Raw genomic sequence first — 23998 nt, 5'->3', positions numbered from 1 at the left:
AAATATCTGGATGTCTGGAAGCCTCCCTTCCTCTGTTGATTTTTTCCACCACCTAATTCTGTAATTGCTGCCGCTCTACTTAACTTGTCCCCGGAATATTCCTATGCTCACATCCACTTTCTGGCACCACATTCAACATCAAAAAGGGCAGTTTTCAAACAGCAACATGTATGTATACAAGCACAGCCCCAGGGCACTTGCAGATGATGCTCAAGGTCAATGCTTACCTACAGTCCAGAGATGGCTTTTATCTGAGGATGTTCCCCTGCAGGAACAAGCTACGCTTTTGAAAGAGCCAAGTCAATACCATGAAACAGTTTACCACAAAATTACCTTCTTGCTGAACATGCACCCTCAGCACAAGCCCACACTCAGCTCAATCCCTTCACAGGAGATGTTAAACTTTCCCTGTGAGCTTCCTGTACTGAAAGATGACTTTACCTTCAAGAGCATTCCCACAGCAACTCTCCAACAGCCCTGACATACAGCATCCTGCATTAGGGTTCACTGTTGTCATCTGCAGCAAGTTTCCTGAGAAACCTCAGGTGCCAGGCACACCCGGCTTGTGCCAGAACAAGAAATGCTGAACATGTGTCTGTGTGTTTCCAGTTGCTTGCAAGAAGCAACAGTTCCCGTCTTTTTGGAGCTCCTGGCCCCTCTGCCATTGCATTTCCTGGGATCTACTGCGCTTCTCCCAGTGACCCTGCTCCTGGATGAGAAGAGTACGTGGAATGAAGTAGCTAAAACAAGGGCTAACAGCAACAAATAAAGCTGCCAGTTATCTCTGTGGTTGCACTTCTCTGAGCTCCTGGTGTTCATCCTAAAGATCAGCCTAAAGACACCTTCACAACAACCCCAAGCACAACAACTGCCATTTTTTTTTTTTTGCTGAATAATAAATGTGTGGGCTCTAAGGTCTGAGAGTTTTATCCTGTAGCTCCCTTCCCCTCTTCATGCAGCAGGATGTGTGACATTTCTCTTGCCCACTGGAGGTGACTGCCTTCTTGCCTCGGCTCTTGCTCACCTTTTATTGCAAATTTGACCGATTAGTTTTGCTCCCAGACAGTCTACCTTTTAAAATATTAGCACAATTACTTTAAGCCTTTGTTTAGCCGTGAATGTTGCTGCTTGAGGGCCAGAAAGATGATCAAGGGGCTGGATCACCTCTCCTACGAAGACAGCCTGAGAGAGCTGGGGCTGTCCAGCCTACAGAAGAGAAGGCTCTGGGGTGACCTCATGGCAGGCTTTCAGTACTTAAAGGGGGTCTTGTAAAAAGGAGGACTGTTCACTCGGGTAGACGACAGGACAAGAGGAATGGTTTTAAACTAAAAGAGGGCAGATTTAGGTTAGGTGTTAGCAGGAAACCGCCGCCAGGGGGCACCGCGGCGGCGGCGCGGGGCGGTGCGGGGCGGAGCGGGGCGCCCAGTCCCGCCGGGGGTTGGCGGCTCGGGGCGAAGCCGAGCCGGGCACAGACGTGAACCCGGGAGGAGGAAGAAGAAGAGGAGGAGGAGAAAAAGAAAAAGGAGGAGAAGGAGAAGGCGGCGGGGCTGGGGCTCGCAGGATGGCGGCGGGGTGGCGGGTGCTGGCGGCGCTGCTGGTGGCCGCCCTGGCTCGCTGCTACAACGTGGACCTGCGGCTCCCGGTGGTCTTCCAGGGCCCCAACGGGTCCTTCTTCGGGTACTCGGTGCTGCAGCACTACCACGACAGCACCCGGTGGTGAGTGGGGGACCCGCCGGACACCCGGCCCCGGGGGGAAAGGCGTTGCGAGCAGCCGTCGTGCCGCCTTAAATGGGGGGAAAAGGGGGGAAAAAATGGGTTTTAGCAGTGTTTTTCGCGGTGACAGTGCCGGTCGTGGAGGGGTAGCGTTGGGAGAGCCGGTGTGTGCCCGCTGCTGGGGCGAGGCACGGGGGAACGGGCACGTAACTTTGATTTTTTGGGTAAGGATAGGAAGTTTGTCCTCTTCCCCTCCAAGTTACCCACACTGGCAAGCTTCTCGTTGGTTCTCTTGCTTGAAAAGAGCCCCGGAGCGTGGTCTCTCTTCCCTCGTCTGGGTCAGAGGCTCTTTGTTAGAATTAAAAGGGATTTTTTCTCTTAGCTGGACCTAGCTGGTGTCGTCTGGTGGCCTTCCACAGGCAGGAGCCGCCGATGCCAGTGCGTGCCCACAAAGCTCGCCTTTATCTCTCACGCATAGATACGGCCCAGTTGCTCAGCTGTTGGTGTTGGAACTGTAGCGCACTGTGATAGATAAATCAACGTATTCATGCTGGCAGCCACTTTGTCCAAAATGACTCTTTTTCATGCCCTTTAGTTCACAAGTAGTTGTGTGCTTTGCCTCTCTGCGCAGCGGCTTTCTCAGAGTATTCACTGTTAAGGACTTATCAGGAGGCTTCAGGAGGAAAAGCTCTCGGAAAGAAAAGCTCTCAGTTCACAGCGATGCTTAACTCAGGGCAGGAAGCAGCAAAGGATGAAAAGGCTGAAAGTGGCTTGTGTTCAACACCGAGCATGGGGGGCTGGCCACAGGGTGAGCGAGATCCGGTGAGAAGAGAACGATGCAGCTTGTTGTCCCTTGTCTTAGTGCCCGTCCTTCTGGATGGTGACATGGATTATCTTCAGGTGGCACCTACTGGTGTCATTTTGGAAAAGGAGGGTGAGCAGGGAGGAGAATCTCAGTGACATCCCGCTTTGCCTGGAAATGATGCTGGACCAGTGGCCCAGGGCATCCCTCTGAAGGCAGACATCTGTAGTTAGTCTGATGCCCCAAATTATTTCATACCTGTTTTCTGAAAACAGAGCTTCTTCACGGAGCCCTGCCTGTGGCACCCAGAACCATAAAGTGTCTAACATCACAAACTGTTCTTAAATAACTAAAAAGAACATTAGCCCTAGCACCTGGAAGGGTGAGCAGCAGCTTTATATGGTCAGCGTCTGCACAGGGCTGTCAAAAATCGTGAGGGTAGGATTGTGAAGCTGTGATGGGACAGCAAAGAGTTTTGCTCATAGAAGTATGTGCAGCCTTCTTCAGTTTTGTGGAGATGTCGCCTTGAACTGAATGGGCTTATTCTGAGTGCAAGCATTTTTTATTTATTTATTTTTGTACTGTGATGTAAAATCGATTTTAAGTGTTTAACATGTTTCTTCTGGAGAGCTTAAAATATCTGGCCAATCTTTCTGGGCATTCAGACCATCAAAGGACTGAACCTTCGTCTGAGCCTTTAGCTATATCCTCGTCCCCTGAGTAGGGCACAAAGGCTTGCAGTATTGTATAGTACTATTTTAAAATCCTAATCATACTGGACAGAACCTTGCTTCTGCCTGCAGATATCACTCCAGAGCATAAAAGCCTCTGACTTCTATTTCAAAGAGATTACATGTTGCAGATTATTCAATCATGAGATACAGTCTCTGTTTTATTGGCTGAGTGCAGAGGGAAATGGTTAGTAGAACTGATAGCATTTTTGGGATTTGTCAGGTTTTTCTGTGTGAAGCCTTTGTGTGCAAAGCTATATAGCTGTTTCCTTAGTTGGCTTGTAAAGTTAGCAGGTGATGTATTTTTCTTTCAAACTGATATGCTGTTGACAGGGTGAAGGCTGTTATATGGAATATGTAGCAAAAATGTTTTCTATTCGTGCCATTGTAGCATACAGCTCCTATTAATAGTCATAGGGTTATTGTTTTTGTGTGTCAGTTTCAGTCTTAGCTTCATAGCTTTTCATAAAGAAATGTTATGATTCCAGTTTCTCATGTCCCTTTGGCCTATATGCTGTTGTGGGAAGTTAACCTAAGTTCATTTTGGACTGTGATGTTTCAGTCATATATGGCTTGCCTGGTGAGCTGTGCACTATGTGAGTGTGCAGAATTGTGATCGATCCTATCCAAGGCTGTCTCCTGCCTGTCTAAATCTATTTTGTGTGTTAACACGCTCCCAAACATGGGAGAATGTTGTCCTGATAGCTCAAGGCTTCTTAATCTTTATTGCCCAAGGATCCACTATTCCCGTAGCATACTTTTGATCACTGAAGTGTATTATTCTCAGCAGTCTGTCCATGTGCTTTTTATATAAATTCATTTTTTTTTCATAATAAAATGGTATCTGTATTTGCCAGCTCTTCAAGTTCAGTGTTTCAACCACTTGTTTTCCAACACCACAAGGGGTTTGTCTATGTTATCTGCCATAAACCTGCAGGTTTTCAGTAAACCAATCCAGAGTTTGATAATTTGTGAAGATTTATGTGAGCCAAATATTCTTGCCAGAGGAACTAAAGGAGGAATATTTGGTTTGAAGTGTTGTGTCAAATAAATACAGATAGTTAGACTGCTACACAGATCTAGACACAGAAACTATAAGGGGTATTCAGCCTCCACTGCAATAGTGATGAAAGTCAGTGCCTTTGACATGTCTGAAATAGTTAATTGCAATGATGCTTCCTTTTAGGAGTTGTTTTTGCACAGTTTTTGTGTTAAGAAAGGTTTGTCATCACAGATGTGCTGAAGTTATTGTTTTTCTGACAATGTCCCGTTTTCCTTCCTTGAGTGGATTTTATGACCATAAATCTTGAAAGACTTACCCGTCTCCCCATCACTGCCATTTCCAGCAGAGCAAGGATACAGGTGGTTGCTTGCATTTGGAGCACAGACAGGCTGAAGTGCTTCTGTTCTCTGGAAATAATTTGGAAGCTTGGAGTAAAGACCTGACAAAGCGACCAAGAATGCAGTTTTCTCTGCTTTTCTCAAGGAGACAGTTCAAGAAGAAACAATGTTGTTTTTGCCCCATTAAAAGATGTTAATGATGTGACATCCCTCATCATTCTTCTGTTAATAATGTTATTTTATGTCTCTCCTTTCCCCTCCTTATGTCTTCTCCTTACTGACACCTCCCCTGATCTCTCAGCAAGCCCAGGGTAACAACTTCGTCCTTTCTGGCAACATGATCCGGCACTAAAAACTAAGGGAGTCAGTTTAGCTGCATGGGATCCTGCTGTGAGAACTACAGTAAGGAATGAGGCTGGATGTTGTGCTGCCACTTCGCTTCTTTGGCCCTGCACTTCGCCAGATTGCACTGTTGCTGAAGCATGAAGGTGGTTTTGCATCTCAGGCTGATGGATGGATAGATGTCATTAGTTTATGATGCACCTGCCTGTGCCCAAAATAAGACATAGGAGCAGATTGACCCAGCAGAGGCTGGCTGTTGTGCTAACGATGCCGTGTTACATCAATGACATAGGGATGCTGTAGGTGCAGCAAGGGTGTGTGGAGGAAGGTGGGGAATCTGGGCTTGCTGGTGTTGCTCACAAGTTGTTCATCTACTGCCCCAATAACGGTACTGCTTCTTGCTCTGCATGCGTTGGATGAACCTTTGTTATTTTATTTTGAGGGCTAAACAAGTGGCAAAGACCTTTCTGATGGGGAGAAGCTCAGCTGGGATGGGTTTCACCTTCCTCTGGCGCTGCTTTTGAAATCCGCTGCGGTATGTGAGGATATTTAAAGACTTTTTTCCCCTGCCACTTAACATTGCAGCGAGGTGAGGTACCTACTCTCTCCAGTCCTTGAACTGTGATTGCCTAATCACTCCTGGCATGTTCCAGGCTGATGCTTAATGTGCTTGGCATCCCTCCACACCATCGGGCAGCATGACACTTTCCTTCACTGTTCTTTCCACTAAATGCAGCACTTAGTTTCCAAATCTGTACGTCCTGAGGGTCAAAGCAAAGTGATAGTTACTGTTCAGCAGGAAGTAATTTTAAGAAGGTGTGGATTTCCCTGGGGCCAGAACAGCTCCTTGTCATCCATTAATATTGGCTGATGTGGCCTCTGCAATGCAATGGTTTCTGGCTGCACAGTTGTCTCCATACAGATGAGGGCGTTTGTCCTCAGCTGTGGGAGTACGAATGCAAGAAGAGAAGTGACAGCCTTTCTGCTTACTGCTTCTCATATCAGTTTAGATCCCAATACTTGCTTCACAGAGCCAGTGGGATGTAGCCAATTCTTAGAGATTTCTGTGCCTGTCAAGCAAAAGTGACCCTAAAATGGCCCCAGCCCTTTGGTTGTCTTCACTGGGAAGTGATCCCTTTCCTGTGGTGGGGTTTCCTGATCGAGGTGTCTCCCTGCAGCTGCTCACAACAACCTAGGAGCTTCCTGCGACGCATTATGGTTGTGGTGAGAGCTTATGCTCATGGATAATCACATCATAAGCCTTTGGCAGAAGGCTGGAAGACTGCTGGTGCTTGCTCGCTGATAGTCCAAGTAGTCCTACAGTACCGCTGAAGAACTGTACCACAAAATTAGGCTATTTTAACCTAGGGCTTGTTAAAATGGTTGGAAGGTTGCCTGGTAATAGGAAAAAAAAAAAAAAAAAGAGAGAGAAATAAAATAAGGGTTGTGATTCTCTGGGCTGTTCATGTATCTGTGTGTTTAGGTCAGGCCAAAATGCACAGTGCTGAGGCATGAGAAGACTGTGTGAGGCTCCGAGGCTTTGTTTTGAAATGCATTTCTATTTTGGTATGGTACCAGAGAAAAACACCTTCTCTGGTTGCAGCATTGTTTCACAGAAGTCTCCAAAGACCTCAAAGGTGTTTTAATGTGTAGGGGAGATGCAAAACAGGCATTTGTTTTGCTCAGTGAGCTCCAAAACACTAGCAGAAAAGTGAGTTTTCTGTCAAGACCTGCTGGGAGTCTTGTGGCAGTTAAATAGGCGATTTTCTTCCAACAGTTTAAGCAGTCACATACAGAATCTGATGAAAGAGTAAAGGAATCTTTTCTTGGCAAAGGTAATATTCCAGTCTCAAGTCTTTGAATAGAACCACAGTAAGTGGTATGTGACAAATGCCAACCTGACCAGCCAAAAAGCATGGCAGCCAGCAGGAAGACCTCCCATCTTCCTGAAGGTGACTTCTTGCTGGGCACAGGCGAGCATGGGTCACACCAGAGGAAACAGGAATCCTGCAGAGGTTTCAGCCACTGGGGAGGAAGTGTAAGAGCGAATGAAAGAAACAAGACCCTAAGATTACATGGTGTATGAGGTAGGCGAGCTATCAAATTTGGATGTCTGGCCATTCAGGACAATCCAAAATAGATTTGCTTCTGGCACATGTCACCAGTTGGTTTTAGTGGCTCCTTCCTTGTGTACAGAACACGTGGGGAGATGTGACGAATGTTTTTGAAAGGTATCACTCAAGACAATCTGAGTCATATAATTCCCCCTCCCCCCCCAGCCTACTCAGATCATTAATTACAGATTTTTCCCATTCAGCTTTTTAAAGAGATCGGAAGAGGTCTTCATCTGGCATTCTGCAGTCTGAGGTATCTTTTGCACTAATTGCCGAATCAAATTTACTTTTGTTGGTTTAGAAGAAAGCTTCATTTAAACTGGAGGTCAGCGTAGCCCACATTACCTTATTGTTACAATAGGTCATAGAAACATTTCTTGCCATTTGCAATTTGAACCAGTAACTCTTTAAGCTAGTAATATGCCCCCTTGTTTGTTTTTGTTGGACCTCATGAATGTCAATAAATGAATGACGTGCATTCATTGCCTGTGTAAACGAGATGATTGGCATTGGATTTTCTGCCTGCTGCCTGGCTGGTGGGATTTCCATGTTGGGCTATTATTTCAGGCTCCTTTGTGTTCAGTCCCCAATGTGTGCAGGCTTTGTAGGCTTAAGGAACTTAAGCATTTCAGCCACTAATTCTTCTCACTTGTGCAAACATGATGTGCGTTATCGAGAGCAGCCCCATTGAACTTCTCCAAATGATACTGCTCAGCTCATGAGACTTGGGAGAAAATGTAGGGTTTCTTTTCATTTTGTGAATGTGTTTCCAAGTGCCATGGGGTGGTTTTGAGATGTGTGGGGAAGCATATGGTATAGAAGAGACTTCTGATGGCAACTCATCCAGGTGGCCCAGGTTGGCACTGGACATGTGCGTGCATTGCGCCTTGGGTCTCTCTGTATTGAATGGTGACAATGGGTGGTGGTTGGGAATGGAACTTTAAAGAAGGAAAACCTTTAACACCAGGAAAGCTTCTGTTCTGGGGCTGTCCATCCATGCCATGGGTGGGCTGTGTGCCTGGGCAGACTTTGTACCAGTAGCTCTCTAACCTTTTAGTAGCTAAACCAAGAGTGGTACCTCCTTGGTCAAGCACCCATGGTCAACAGTGGTGCCTCCTTGGTCAACAGGCAGCACATACATGTATGCACACAAACACTGGAGGCCGTCTTTTAGAGATGGTTTCCCTCAGTTCCAGCCCCGGGCTTAACTTCATCATGGATTTTGTTAGATAGAAAAGCTCTGCCCAGCCCCACAGTGCAAGGGTATCTGCAGAACTGATATTGAACTGCTTGGTGCTCCCCACCGTCCTCCCCGGCACTGCCTTCCTCCTGCTTAACCTCCTTCCTCACCCTCAAGTGCCTGCATCCAAGTTCACAGCCAGGTGAGGAGGTTGTCCCTTTGATGAGGAGAAGGCATGAGAAACTATCAGGTTGCTAAACAGTCACTTGTGGGATGATCCACTTAGCTAAAAGTGCTTATTGTCTTTCAAGGCTACATCTAGGAACCCCATGAGCATATCTGTGTGTTGGAACTTCCCAAGGTACTAGTTCTCATACATGGGACAACTACTCCAGGTATAGTTGTCACAGCTTTAATGATAATGAGGGCTGATGGCAAGGCACTGTGGAAGAGAATTGTTCCTGTGTTGTCATCCCCCCACCCCCTTTTTAAAACTGTAATTACATAAAATCTTCTGATAAGGGGGTGCCTCAACTTTCTAAGTAGCCTTATTAAATTTAAGCTGGCTGGAAACAAGCAGGTTCAGGTTTCCTCATCTCATGGGTGTATTTTGGCTCTTGTGGAATTTTTGGGTTGATAGGGATAGAGTTAAAACTGAGGAAAAATAGATGCAGCTGCTGTTGTCTTTCCTAATACTCTCCTAAATGCTATCTGGGGTGAGAAAAGGACTTGCTTCAAAAGTGCTACACTGCTAATGGAAATTTAACTTATTAAAGTATTCTTGGCTTCACTGGAGAAAAATGTTTTCACTGTCAGTGTTGTTTTCAGCTTGTGAATCAATGTCATCGTTTTACAAGGTTGCTGGAAAAAAGTCTTTTTGCTGAGGAACCACTGGCAAAGCGAATCTTGCTGCTTTTTTTTTTTTTTTTTTTTCTTTTGACCTGAAATTAATCACTTGTTACTTTGTGTTTGGTTTCCAGGGTCTTGGTTGGAGCTCCCAAGGCAGACTCTAAATACAGCACCTCTGTTCAGTCGCCAGGAGCAGTGTTTAAATGTCGAGTCCACACCAATCCTGACAGAAGATGCACAGAGCTGGATATGGGTCGAGGTGGGTATCAGTGATGCTTTGAGAGGAGGGACCAGAAGACCCCACATGGCTTGCAGTCCTCCTGCCAGCTTCAAAGAGGCTCTGGGTCCCTGAGAGGGATTCATATGCCTCTCCTGGTGGAGCTGGGTGTGGGATGACCAGGTGGTGGGGTGATGGGTGTGTGGTGTGCAGAGTTATTAGCATCACGGCAATCTGTGGATTGTCTCATAATGCAGCTAATGATTCCTTGCCTTTGCTTCATGTGCGAAAGGAAATAAGTTTATCTGAGAGAGCCGTGCTTGTACCCTACTGCACGTGATCATGATTGACTCATTTCTCTGACCTACTGTCTGAATCAGGGGAAGATGGGCTGCCTATTCCCAAAGTAAGGCTCTGATCTAAAACCTGCTGGATTCTGAGGGAGAAAATTGAAGTCTTTATGTATTTTCTCTTTCTTGGTCATGTGATTCACAGTATTGATTTCTCCGTCTATAATAAAACCTATGTCAGTATTGGTTTATTAATCTTGTCACATTTGAGTGACATAGAATTTCTTTTTATGAAGCGTATGTGGATTAAAACAATATTTTGGCAAGTTTGATTTGTCCAGCTCCCATAGTGTAAACCATCTTTCATGGATTGATGAGTACTGCCTGAGAGGACTAAAGATTTAGACCCCATTTTTTTTTAAATGCCCCATATCTCATTTCGCAGGATAACTTTTTTTTAACTGCATTCTACAAGCAATCCCACATCTCTCCCATTTATTTCAATTGGATGGTTTATTCAAGTAAAGCTGTGGATATACTTTAATAGCTGCTGGCTGTTTGGGACAGTGTCTGTCTTCTACTATGGATGATGCCTTAGTAACGGTGAGAGCACCACCCTGACTAACGCATATAAGAAGTAATATTTAGGTTGAAAGGGAAAAGAAAAGCACTGACAGACAGATGTTAGATGGACAATCACTTTTCCTATGGGGTGTCTTTGTAGATGTTTAAAACTCACGTCTCCTTGCCTTGCTGCCCTTCTCCTTCTGTAGGCAATTCTCGGGGCGTGCTCTGTGGAAAGACCTGTAAAGAAGACAGAGATGATGAATGGATGGGCGTGAGCCTGGCTAGACAGCCTAAGGCTGGTGGAAGTGTGCTGGTAAGTCCACTCTTTTCTTTGATCTCATTAAAATCACTGCTGCTGTCTGACTCTAATGCTAAACATGTCAGGATTAATGTGTTTGGTAGTGACTGACTGAGTCCAGCTTTACAGGCAGCAAATTCTGTAGTATCTTCCTTCAAGCGGAAGGAAAATGAACCCAAGCCAGAAAGTTTTATTTATAGAGGAACGGCTTCAAAGCAATCACACCTGACTTGTGTCACCTAAGGGCTTCCTCCTCAATGTGAGGGATTAAATCTCTGAACGGAATAAATAGAACTTTGTCTGTGAGGTATCTGTTGGTTTCTTCTTTTTGTAGGTTTTCTGTGTTTATGTATCCATTCATTTTCCACGAGCATATGTATTGCATGTCAGAACTCACCATGAAAAATGTAAGATGAGACTTTGGGGCAATATTTTGTCTTTATGTATATGAATTTTCCATTAATGAGGTGGAAGAATTGAGAGTGGAGATGAATTAGTTGCGTTGTGGGTGGCCTTGTTGTCTCTGATATGGTTACCATGCAAATAGAAAGGGTCAAGGAGAGCAGATGTGGTCCTTAGGATGTGGAATTTATCTCTGCAAAACAATGCTTCCTGTGCTGGGAAAGAATCATAAAAAGAGATGGACAAATACACTCATACATTTTAAAAATATATTATGATCAATAATTGTCTGTGTTTGCATCCGCTGTTGAGCTCTGTCTGCCCTGGGAGCCTGCCTGCAGGACTGTTAAACAAAATAAGAAAAATTGCAACTAAATGTTGTGCACAACATGTGGCAGGCAAATTTCAAGCTCATATCAGAGTAACCCTAACAACAATCTATTTCTAAACACTGACATTTGGGAGTTGAAAACTTGCAGTATGACCGCATCTTTCCAGTGAGGTAGGGAATTGCCCTGGTGAGTGGTGCCAACCAGTCACAAATGAGCTACAGGAGATTTCATGTGACACCTTCTGCACCAACCACTTACTAAGCCAAGTGGAGAAAGCTGCTTGACTTAAAGTCATTTTTCTTAATACGTACTTAGATTCCAAACACTTAACACCCCAGATTCTTTCACACTGACTTCCCATGGGGGACTGGGAGCATGAAATTCAGGCATTCCAACCAGAATACTGTAAGCAATTCATATTTTCAAGGGATAACCCAGCACATGTGCTTAGAAGAACCCTGCATGAGTGAAGAGTAACATGCACTGATCCAGAAAACCCAACTTCGTGCTACTATTCCATGTTGGAAGTGTTCAAGGTCATGTTGGACGTGGCTTTGAGCAACCTGATGAAAGATGTCCCTGCCCGTGGCATGGGTATTGGAAGTAAATGATTTTTAAATGTCCCTTCCAACCCAAACCATTCTATGATTCTAAGACACATGATCCTCACAATTTTCTAGTCATTGGTCTGAGCTAGACAAGCTCTTCTGTCATTTTCAGAAGCTAGTGCGTATACTTTGTTAGGCAACACTGAAAATTTTTTTCAAAATGACAATTATCTTAAGAATAATGATTTCATATATCTCAGTTCAAAGGGGAGGAGGTTGCAGCTGATGTCTAGGGAGATGACACCTAAGCAAAAGCAGCAGAGGAAAGGGAAGTTGGTGAAAAAGCCAGTTACTGCCAAGGCTAAGTCTGGCTGCTCACTGGCAGAGGGAAGGCTGCAGGGGTGAAGGACGTGGGCAGACTGGGAGGGCTTAGCTTGAAGGGGCGATTTCCATGCTCATTGCTGGAAGCAGGAAGACCCAGCTGAAGGCACTGGAGGTTTTAAGGGGATGTCTGCTGAGTAAATCAGAATGGAGTAGTAAGAAATGGTGGAAAGTATCAAAACAGAGCTTCTTTAAAGGGGTTTGCTGCTTCAAGGAAAGATTAGGCTACTTAGCTCAGCGTCTCAGGAGCTGGTAGGAAGGCAGTGTTTTGAGAGTACTTGCCCAAAGGGCTCGCATCAAGTGCAGTAGTTTTGTGTTCAGTTGCCCTGGATTATTTTTCTATATATATTTTCATAAATGTGGGCAGTCACTTTTTAAACCCACGTGAAATCTTTGTGCTCCTGACATCATGTGTTAGAACAATTACTCCTACAGTTTCACTGTACATTTCTTCATACATTGTATGAAGAAATCTCTGCTTGTGCTTTGAAACTGTGTAGTGGCTTAAATCTGTCTTAGAAGTTTTCCACAAGACAGATTCCTCTCCTTCAGATGAAAGTACCAGCTTCAGTGTAAGGTTAGGAGTGTGTGTGGGGGCCTAGCTGGTGTTTGGTAATGTGGGTTTTATTTGAGCCCTTAATGTGCCTGAACATTACAGAACCAGTGTTTTATGCTTGTGTAAAGGAATGAATAGAAAAAATCTAATAATGAAGACTTAAACAAAAGAAGAAGTAAAATTATCTAAAAAATAAGCTGAGTTTGCAGTTTGATGGCTTCCTGTCCTCAGGCATGCCATCAGTTAATATTTGCATTAATTTAAGAGCTACAGTAATACCGCTGAGATTGCAGTCTCTTTCCCAACTAAAATGGCAAAATTCCTTCTTTCTCTTTTACTGGGAGAGGGGCTGGGGACAGTACATTATGATTTGGAGGTAAGCCACATCCTTTAATCTCACTCTTCCTAAATACCTGCCACATCTGTCGTTACTCTGCAAGTGTTGCCATTTTTCACTTTAAGTAGCATACTGGCACGCTTAGTGATAAAAGTGTGTGTGGGGGCAAACCCATCACAGTGCTGAAGCCCTCCCTAGGGAAGAGCGAGCCAGAAGCGGTCTGACAGTGGTACATTTAACAAGTCCTTTGTTTGGATTCTGACTTCAGGAGTCAGCCTCTGAAGTGAAGTCTTGGTCTCTCGTGGGCTTTTCCTGTGGTACAAAGCCCATGGCTGGTGCTCAATGTACAAGAAAGCAAAAAGCATCTGCGGTTCTGAAATGGGCTGTTCATGGTCTTCTGGTGATGCAGTGTCTACTCTCACCATCCCTGGGGGTGTTTAAGAAAAGGTTGGACCTGGTGCTTAGGGACATGGTTTAGTGGGTGATGTTGGTAGTAGGGGGATAGTTAGACCAGATGATATTTTCCAATTCTGTGATTCTATAATTGCTAGAGACCTCTGTGTGCTTGGCCCAGAAAAGTTTTATTTTGCCTCAGGATTTGCATCCTTTCTCCCTTGTTCCACATCAAATTCAAGAAATTCCTCTCCATTCCCAAGATCCAAGATCTCTTCAGTCACGTACTGAAGAAGGAAGGCTGTAGCAAACTGTGGTGGTGCATTGCCTTGACACAGCAATGTTGAGTAGTCCAGGGATCATGTATTATAATCCAAGTATGCACTTTTGGGAAGGCAGGAGAACCAAAAGCAGCTGCAGACAAGCTCTGCTGTGGCAGCGGGACAAACATGCTTATTGCTTGGCTGCAAAGAAGTGAGTTTTGGTGAGGAAGAGGAGATGCTGAACTCCACTCCATTGGGAAAATATTGAATTCTGTGGCTGTGGTGGTGGGGAGCCTGGGGAAGCCTCACCTGAGATAACTGAGGTGGAGCTCATCCCTTAGATCTACTCACAGGTTGTCAGCAGATTCAGGCAGCCAGCGGTAAATTGCATTGTGCCTCAGTATGCACCATGCTTAAGGTACAGAAAAGTGATCGTTCTTGAAAACAAAACAAAAAAGTACAAAAAATGAATCCCCCTTCCCTCCCCAACATAACACAAAGAAAAATACCCACAAAAGCAATCAAGCGAACAAAAAAATAACAAACAGAATAGGGAAGTGTGCCCAGAATTAATAAGCCGAGCTCCCAGCCTCTTATTGATTTTTTGAGCATACTTTTAATGCAGTTGCATCTCCCTCTTCCTCTTCCTCTTCCTCTCAAATTTTGTTCTATCTTTCTTGGCCTCTGTACATCACTCCTTGCTCGTGAGCAGAGCCTCCTGCTTCTGATGAAATGCTGCTGCTCACCCTGACATGCCATTATTTGTGCTCCTTTGGGAGAGATTAGTAGGTAAATTTATGTGAGTCCCTGGCAGTTTCTGAGAGATAAAATATCAGGGAATTTACAATATCACGGTCCTTTATTTGTCTTTACATAATTTTAAAAAATACTCTCGGTCTGTTTCTGTTTGAGTCAATATCCGGAGTTGAGGTTGACTTGACTGTAGCTTTAATGTATGTGTCTTTATGGTACTGTCTTTAGAAGGGCCAGGCCTGAATCTATTTGTGCTCACAGTACAGATGTGCCAGGAGAGAAGCTCTTTCCTGTTTACTCTGAGAATTAACATTTCATGGGTTGTTTTCTTTTATCTTTTTTTTTTTTTTTTTGATGTTGCTCTTGAATTTTGAATGAGGGGTGCATGGGGATTATAATCATAAATGAGTTTCCTTAAAACAAGGAACTGAGTCCCTGAGGCTGCTCTGTACAGGGCTGCTCACGTACATTGTTTGTCAAGCCAAGTGCTATTATAAGCATCCTTTGTGTGATGGGTGGCAGTCTATATGGATTTCTTTCATTGGAGATGCTTCCAATGGCAATGTGCTTGGCTGCAAGGTGCTGAGGCAAGAAAATGGGTAGCCAAGAGGAAGGAGGAGAGAGGATGTCTCATCTGGGGGGATTGGGTAAAATGTGGAGATCATGGCAGGGTCTGTCCCAGGTCCCTCTGAGACAGCAGGGCTGATGTGAAGTTTCCAGGAAAAGTTGAAAGCATGCGGAGGAGGTGATTTGTAGCAGAGAGCCTGCTTTGTGCACATGAGACCAAGCCTTAAACGAAGCAAATTGATACACCTACACTGACTTCAGTGACTTAGACCAGCTGGAGATGTGGCCCAGCATGTGTTCAAAGCCCTTGCTCTTTCACATCTCACTTCCTTTTATTCTGAGTAACCCTTGTGCACAGGATAACTTGTGATTTGTCTGGCAGGAATGCAGTGTTAATGATTGGAGCAAATAGGTTCTGGGAAGGTGTGAACCAGGCTCTATATTGCTGGCATGCATGTCTTTGTGGGGCAGTTGTACTGAGTGCTGTGTCCTGGTGAGGCTGGTTTAGCCCTCGTTGATCTTATTGTCCACTAAAAGGGGAAGGCACCCTGATCTCTGCACTTTGTACCTTGACTGATGTTGACAGTATTGTTGCCACAAAATCTCTGGCATCTTCACTTAAACTAATTACTGGTAAGCAAGATCTGTCTCTTCTGTCACCAGGAGCAAAGCTGCCATTCCTAGTAAGACAAGCCTTTGACACGCACAGGCATCCTCTGGTGTGATAACGTTCTAGTATGCTTTTAGTAACCTTCTGAGTCCTAGCATCAATTCTAGTCCCCTGGCCATAAGGGTGTGGTGGTTTCACCGTGCTAGGCAGCTAAACACCACAACCGCTCTCTCACTCCCCCTCCTTAGATGAGGAGGGGAAGAAGTAAAGAACAACTCATGGGCTGAGATAAGGATAATTTAATTAAAGGGGAAAAATAATAATAATAATTATTATTAAGGAAAGGTTATTATTAACTAAACAATTTAACTAAAGGGGAAAAAGGGGGAGGGGGAAAAAAGAAAAAAAAAAAAAACAACAAACAAAACAAATAAAGGCTATGTGGAAGTGCAGAGGAAAGAAATTACTCTCTGCTTCCCACAAATGAGCAATGCTTGACCACGTCCTTGAAGCAGGGCCTCAACGCACATGTTGAGGTGTTCAGGAGGAGGACCCACGTTTTCACAATGAGAGCCCATCCCTCCCCTCTTCTTCCTGTTTCCACCTTTTATTGCTGAGTGTGACACCACATGGTATGGAATAGCCCTTTGGTTGGTTTAGGTCAGCTGCCCAGGTGATGTTTCTTTTCTCACTCTTTTGCCCTCCCCCTAGGAGGGTTAGAGAGAGTCCTGATGCTGTGCCAGCACTGCTCAGCAGTAGACACAACACTGGTGTGATACCACTGCTGTTCTAGCTACAAGTGCAGGGCACAGCACTGTATGGGCTGCTGCAGGGAAAGTTAACATCCCAGTGTTATAAATGGCTCAGGATTCAAATTAGGATTAAATAAAAAAATAGGATTTATTAAAAGAATATAAAGGAATAGAGGTAAGCAAACAGCGCTGGGTGCACCGGGAGTCTCTGCTCCACCAGGACGCACACCAGTTACATCAAGCAGCTGATTTTTATGCACCTAGACTAATACATATTCATTACTACTTCTAAAAAAAGAGATTATTAAAATTAGCTTCCGGGGTCCAGTTCCTCCTACTGGAGCATGCGCATCAGTCTCCTCTGGGGGTCTCTAGGGGTCTTTCATGCTGAAGGCTCGTAGTCTTCCTCTCACCCTTTGTACTTACTTGGCACTATTCCAAGTTTATGGAACACTCTCTGTACACTCTCCGCAGGTCTTGTCTCCCAACCGTCCTTCAGCTTCTTTTCTCTTCCTCTTAATCTCTTGGCCCCCCTGGCCAGATACCAATGGGAGAGAGAAATGGGAAAGTGAAGCCTGTGAGTTGAGATAAAAACAAGTAGATAATAACAATAATAATAATAACAATAATGATTATAATAGTACTACTAGTAATAATGTGTACGAAACAAGTGATGCACAATGCAATTGCTCACCACCTGCTGTCCGATGCCCAACCTAACCCCAAGCAGTCCGGCCCTCCTCCCAGCCTGCCTGCTGACAGGACAGTGAGAAGCTGAATTTAGCTTGGTCCTTGGCTTGATGTAAGCACTGCTCTGTAACAATTAAAAACAATTAAAACATCAGCATATTATTAACATTCTTCTCATCCTAAACCAGAACATAACTTTCTATCAGCTACTAGGAAGAAACACCCTTTTTATCAATTTTTAAACAGCAATTACTAAAGCTAAATTTTCCACAGACTTCTCCTTCTTGTGCTAGTAAATAATCCAAAGCTAGGCTATTTTGATACAAAGCAGTTCTCATCATTTATAACTATTTCTATTACAGCTAATAACCTAATTATTCTATTAAGTATATATACTGGGGTCCTATAGTCCCAGGATCTGTCTTCTGCCCACGTATCTGGATCATAATAGGCAAACACCTTCAGGGTTGATTCAGGCTTGTGTTACCATTCGGCCTGTCAGGGTGATCCAGCTCCTGGAAAACGAATCACAATTTTATATAGGTTAAAATAAAGGTTCTTATGTTATTTTCTCAGGACAACCTGACCTTAATGTGGGAGAAGTCCAGTCGAGGCCCTCTCACTCGGCAGTCAATACCCATAGGGGTTGCTTCCCTCGGTAGACCATACACACCGCAGTGGAGGGTCCTGCCCTGGTCTTGCCTTCTCCCTTTCCTCCCTTCAGGTTTGTCCCCTTTATTTGGCATCCTTAATTCACGCAGAGCCTCGTTGCCAGAATATTAGTTCTTCCTTAGCATGAGTTTCAGTTTCCCAGGAGCAGACTCAACCCTCCAAGTTTCAGTAGTTACTGGTCCTTTTATTCTGGATGCATGGGTCCCTTTCTGCGGTTCTCACAGCTGTTTCAGTAGTCAGTAAAACAAGGTACAGTCCCTCACACCCATGCCCTTGAGCCAAAAGCAAAAAGTCAATAGCAGCTTGATCCTGTAAGAGCGCATGTCGCAGACTATTTTGATCTGGTAACATCTCCTCAAGTATCTCTGTCACGGCATAGGCTTGCTTCTTGGCCCAGCATACCAAATTTTCTAAGTTGTTACGTGCGGCCGCAGATGCCACTCCAGGCACTGAACTTGCTAATGCCGCTCTAGCTGCAACCCCACACAATTCAACATTATCATTGCAATCCGATGCAAGCAATGCCCATTTATGTCTGGTGATCTCACGCAACTGTAACAAGCTAGGAGCAAATACAATGAGTTTATCTAAGTAACATGGACATCTGATAGCATTTGCAGCGATACCTTGCCAGGCCCTATCCCCACAAATCAGAAAAACATCAGGAGGTAAGGCCAAAGCTGTACAATTGTTCCAAACACTGTAGTTGTTACCCCTTGTCTCATTTTATGAACCCCTAAACCCTGCTTAGCAGTGTCATTATAATCACAGGTGTTATTTGTGTTTTTGTACCAGTATGGCCCTTTCCAGGTTCCTGTAGCAGGATTCATCTGATAGCCACGGCTACATTCACATTTGTAGCCACCTTTCAGGTTGATACAGATTTGACTACAGATACCAGGGTTTTGACATTCATCAATATCTCCACAGTTTCTCTTGTCTACAAACTCAAACCCAGCTGGACAGTCACATTCATTTTTGTTGCATTCCTTCAGGGGCATCACCCCTTGCAGTCCTTGCAGTCTCTCTGCTGGTTACACACTTTATTGATATCTATGCACACAAAGTCAGATTCAGTACACATCTTCTTCACACAAGAACTCTCATCACTGCCATCTGAGCAGTCTTCACATTTTACTCTAGCACCGTTGGCAGCAGTGCACAGTCAGGCGAAGGTGAGCAGCAGGCAGAGCGCCCTGCACCGTCACCTGTGTCACTTATACTACTCCTATTACCCATGCTGTTAGTGTCAGTGGCATCCTCCTTGTACCGTTTCTGTCTTTGTCTCCCCCCCTTTTCTTTTTTGTCACTGGCCATTCACCACAAATGGATAAGACATGGATAAGACACATGATTACTAGTTAGGAAAGAGAGTGTAACGTCTGCTATATGGCTGCAGGCAGTGCCGGCTGCAGCCTTAGGTTTGTGAAAGAGCCTGCCGGTGGTCGTTTGGCAGTGTAATCTGCGTCTCTGCACTCCTGCCCTGCAATAGAGCTAAGTCGTCATTAGCAATAGTTATAACACCGATCTGGGGACTAATAGTCTTTTTTTGCATTGCAAGATAAACCTTTTATAAAAAGAATGCTAGAGTGAAGCAGCACAGCCGCTGCTGCCGCTGCCTCCATGGTTATGTCAGACAGGCTGCAGGGTCCTGATGTCCGCCCCTTTGCTCTGTGCCGACTCGCCTCACGGTGAGGGTCAGCTACCAGTGTCCACTGACGCCTCTGGTCTCCCGTAGCAACTCGATCTCGGATGTTCTGCAATTACTTCAATTTCCCCGCGTTTTGCAGCTTCTGTCAGGTCTATTCTGTGTCTCTCAGAGCCATCCGTGGCTCTGCAGCGTCTCTCAGGGCTCTCTCCGTCCAGCGGTAGTCCCTCCGTAATGTCTCGGGTCTCTCAGCGCCGCTCCAGGCTCTCGGCGCCGCTCCAGGCTCTCCGCCTGTTCAGGTCTCAGCGAGTCTGGGTCTCAGTGAGTCCAGGTCTCGGCCTGTGCGGGCCTCATATGTTGCAGGAAGCATGTCATATCATGCTCCTGCCTTTTTCTTGTCACAGTCAAAACATTTAAGAGCAAAAATAGGATACACAAGATACACAAGATACACCAGGCCCATATATTAGGCACCACCACTCAAAACTTGGATAAAACAGCACTTCTTTTCAGTCTGTCAAGCACTTCGTTCGTCTCTGCCCACTCCCTTGCGGAGAGTACGGAACAACGGATCGGAACTCTGCACTCGCTTTGCAGCAACGCTGCGTCTCACTCACACAGCACACTCGCACACGGAGGCCTCCAACACATCTCATTCATACCGCAGGAATATAATTTAGAATGATAACCAACCAAATAAGTATTGTCTCTGACTGTGTTTTTCATGAAGTGACTTGTAACACTTTGTTTCAAACCCTTACATTTACACAAATACTTTCAACACAAAATACATACATAAAAACACATACAATTATTAACACTCCAGTTAGTATCCCTCCAGCAGCCGAAAACATACCGTTTGTCTGCAGTTTCAGGAGTTTCTTTGCTCCTGCGGTGAGCAGCTGGGAGTGGAGTCCCCTCCGAGCAAAAACACTCAGGGTGCACCTAGGGGCGTCCACGCTGCAGCCGATCCCGCAGCCGAGCAGAGTGTCTCCTGCCTGGCTCACCAAAATGACTCACAGAAAGCTGACTCCACAATCAGTAAGATTGTAAAGTAGGTATGTTTACTCAGTTCCATGCAGCATGGGGCGGGTAGTACCCCCAAAGTCGTGCAGGCCTAACGTGACAAATTGCTTTAGTAAAGAGTTACATATACATGAACATTCCTATACATATTCATAACCTGTCCCTTTGTGAACAGTCCTCCTTATTTCAGACACCTTGGTTAAACTCTGAACCATGAGGTTTTTAATCTGGTTCTCGGGGCCCGAGCGGCTCCTGTTATCTGGTGGTATAAGTGCAGCACAGGCACAAATGTAGCACATATTCATTCTTAATCAATTGCTCTCTAATTTCTAATTCCAATATTTCAGCTTGCTCTTTTCTGGATCCACGGGTATTCTACTATTAATGTTCAAAGCCTGACAGACCCCGTCCTCCATGGATCAAAATACAGGGGGTCTTAAGGGTTCTTTTGGTCATTCTATCATATAATACTGGACCATTTTCAATTTACTCTTTAATTTTCTGGGGCCCCTATTGTTCCAATTTCTAATCATTATTCATAATGGACTTTTTGGTCATATATCTGGTAATTTGCTCCCTTTCTGGTCCTTGGTCTTCGATTTTATCTGACCCATCCAGGAATTTTACTAGTGGCAATTCCCACAGCCCTTGGCTGCCCAGTGAGAGTGTCTTGCAGGGGGTTTAGGACCTATCACCCACCCACGTATCCCTCTTCTCACCAGTCTAGCCCCCCCGACAGGAGATTAGAACCAGTGAGAAAACAAAAAGACCTCCACGCTGACTTTAGAAGTCTCAGTTACACTCACACACAAAAAAACTGGCAACCGTACCCTTACCCAACCGGACGGTATCTTACGAATCAGTCGTCTTCGTCCAGACTCCAATCGGACGGTATCCACCAGCGTCTCTGCTGTCTTCGTCTGGGATCGAACCAGACGGTATCCAAACGACTGTCGTCTTCATCCGGTTCGATTCCGGACACCGGAATCCAACCGAACGGTATCCAAACGACTCTGTCGTCTTCATCCGGATCTTCGCGCGCAGAATTACGGGCAAAAAACAGCCGGCAACACGGGAGCTCAAAAAAAATTAAATTCTTTGCTTACCTTTATTCAGGTTCAGGATGGCATCAGTCCCGATCTGACTCAAACAGGAGCCACCAAATGGTGGGGCGCCTCTCCTAGATTAAATCAGAATTCAGGAACTATAGCCATCCCGGACGAGCCCCCAAATTGTTATAAATGGCTCAGGATTCAAATTAGGATTAAATAAAAAAATAGGATTTATTAAAAGAATATAAAGGAATAGAGGTAAGCAAACAGCGCTGGGTGCACCGGGAGTCTCTGCTCCACCAGGACGCACACCAGTTACATCAAGCAGCTGATTTTTATGCACCTAGACTAATACATATTCATTACTACTTCTAAAAAAAGAGATTATTAAAATTAGCTTCCGGGGTCCAGTTCCTCCTACTGGAGCATGCGCATCAGTCTCCTCTGGGGGTCTCTAGGGGTCTTTCATGCTGAAGGCTCGTAGTCTTCCTCTCACCCTTTGTACTTACTTGGCACTATTCCAAGTTTATGGAACACTCTCTGTACACTCTCCGCAGGTCTTGTCTCCCAACCGTCCTTCAGCTTCTTTTCTCTTCCTCTTAATCTCTTGGCCCCCCTGGCCAGATACCAAGGATCCCATAACAGTCACCAGCAGTCACCGGTTATTATCAGTTGTTCTGAAACTCCCAAACAGGTTGGCAACTCACGAGCAATTAAAACATTCTTTCCCAGCTATTCACAGTCATCTACATAACATCTATAGCAGTGTTAAATCAATCTCGAAGAAGACAGAAAAGAAAAACTGTAACTGTTAGAACTAGAAGTCAGGAATAACAAAAGCAAACAGGTTCATAAATTTAAGGAGTGTTTTCTGAAGACGTGATAAACTGACTGGAATGAGGGGGAGACTGGGGCACACTGCATCTGTGGTTCAAGAATTAAACTGCCATTGCAGGGCCCAGAGGCAGACAGGATTCAAACAGAATTATTCTTTATGGACACGAATTTATGGACACGAATTGGAATTGTTAAAACATTCCTCACACCAGCCAAACCCAGTACAAAGGGTCAATACACAACGAGAGATCTTGAAGTCTCCAGCATGAGCTATGACTTGCTGTGACACCTGCTGTTTTCCTCATCATGCACATATGAAGGATTTCCTCATTGCAGCTTTTCAGTGCTTAAAGGGGGCATATAAAAAAGATGGAGAGCAACTTTTTGCTCAGTCGTATAATGATAGAATAAGGGGGAATGGTTTTGAACTAAAAGAGCGGAGATTTAGGTTAGATGTTAGAAGGAAATTCTTCACTCAGAGTGTGGTGAGACCACTGGCACAGGTTGCTCAGAGAAGCTGTGGATGCCGCCCTGGAGGTGTTCAAGGCCAGGCTGGATGGGACCTTGGGCAACCTGGTCTGGTGGGAAGTGTCCCTGCCCATGTCAGAGGGTTGGAACTGGATGGTCTTTAAGGTCCCTTCCAACTCAAGCTGTTCTATAAAGGATGAGATCTGAGTCACCAAGTAAGGCAATGTCCTAAGCTACAGAAGATAATAGTGAGAAGATGCTGTGACTAGAAAGAGTGGAGTGAAAAGGGTAGGTGACGGGGCAGTGGCAGGAAGGTGATACTGAGAGGTGCTGTTCATGCACTATGCATACTTTGCCTTGGTTGGAGGGCTTTCCTGTGACTGGGTCAGTAATGCATGTGGTATGATCTGTTTAGGCCTGTGCACACCGCTGGAAAAACATCTACTATGAGACAGAGTACATCCTACCCCATGGCTTCTGCAACATCATTCCCCCCAACCTGCAGCCCAACGGGCGGAAGCTCTTGCCCTGCTACGAAGGTAAGGGGCAGGGGGCTGGGAGTGGGGCTCACTTCCATCTCCCATCTCATGTCTTATGGCTGCTGTTTTCCCTTTTTTGCAAAACTATCCACAATAACCCTTACTGCTGATGTTTTTCTTTCTTTCCTTTTTTTTTTTTTTTTTTTTTTTTCCCCTCTGTAACATACTGCTGCCTTGAGGCACAGCTGGGATGGAGGTTGCGTTTTGTGTGAAGGTGGGAGAATAGCACAATGATTGAACAGATCCTGAGACTTTTTGTACAAGGTCTCATTTAACTACCTGAGAAATAATATCTTTCTAGTATCTTTCTGAATTGTGTTTGGAAGCTATGGTTCTCTTTCCTCTGTATAAATAATCAGTAGATACTGATTTGAGCTTGAACTCTCATGCTTAGCTGTAGAACAGACTAAATAGGAAATACTGTAATTGGGAACCTATTTTCCCATCTCATGGAAATATTTTAATTTTTGTGTTGTGATTTATTAGAGGATTAGAGAGGAAAAAGTGTTGCTTAACACTTTGCTTATTTCAGAGAACTTCTGCAGCAGCTTAATATAACTGCTGCTGTGTTTTAGATGCTGGAAGATGTCTTGATCCCTGTTTGGATCCTCCAAAGGTCTTCATTTAGGTGGGCATGAAGAAAGAGGGCCCTACCACCCTAAACAATGGGCTACTGTTCCTATTGTTTTTACTGTAAATCCCAAGTGTCAACATCTTAATTTTCCATT

General features: G+C 44.8%; 1 protein-coding gene and 1 long non-coding RNA gene across 7 annotated transcripts in view; one reads left to right on the top strand and one right to left on the bottom strand.

Annotated features, from left to right (window-relative positions):
• The first annotated feature begins 1400 nt into the window (after positions 1-1400).
• ITGA9 (integrin subunit alpha 9) overlaps positions 1401-23998 on the top strand; it is a 233597-nt gene continuing 210999 nt past the window's right edge. For 3 of the 5 annotated variants that reach the window (XM_072033282.1, XM_072033283.1, XM_072033284.1), the window contains exons 1-4: positions 1401-1716; positions 9204-9331; positions 10353-10459; positions 23147-23270. In XM_072033282.1, coding sequence (XP_071889383.1) covers positions 1562-1716; positions 9204-9331; positions 10353-10459; positions 23147-23270 — 514 coding nt within the window. In that variant the 5' untranslated portion in view covers positions 1401-1561. The remainder of the gene's footprint in view (positions 1717-9203; positions 9332-10352; positions 10460-23146; positions 23271-23998) is intronic. The other 2 variants (XM_027451383.3, XM_072033285.1) reach the window with 1 other exon arrangement.
• On the bottom strand, positions 16468-22600 carry LOC140001545 (uncharacterized). Of its 2 annotated transcripts, none has more exons than XR_011806829.1 (2): positions 17033-22600; positions 16468-16913 (listed from the first exon to the last, which is right to left on the bottom strand). It is a non-coding gene; the product is annotated as an uncharacterized lncRNA (long non-coding RNA). The 2 variants fall into 2 exon arrangements; XR_011806830.1 differs by having other exon boundaries at positions 16468-16871.

Source organism: Anas platyrhynchos, chromosome 2 (assembly GCF_047663525.1).
Source record: "Anas platyrhynchos isolate ZD024472 breed Pekin duck chromosome 2, IASCAAS_PekinDuck_T2T, whole genome shotgun sequence".
Classification (NCBI taxonomy): domain Eukaryota; kingdom Metazoa; phylum Chordata; class Aves; order Anseriformes; family Anatidae; genus Anas; species Anas platyrhynchos.
The sequence above is the reverse complement of the archived record's forward strand: the minus strand, read 5'-3'. Positions and strand labels throughout refer to the sequence as shown.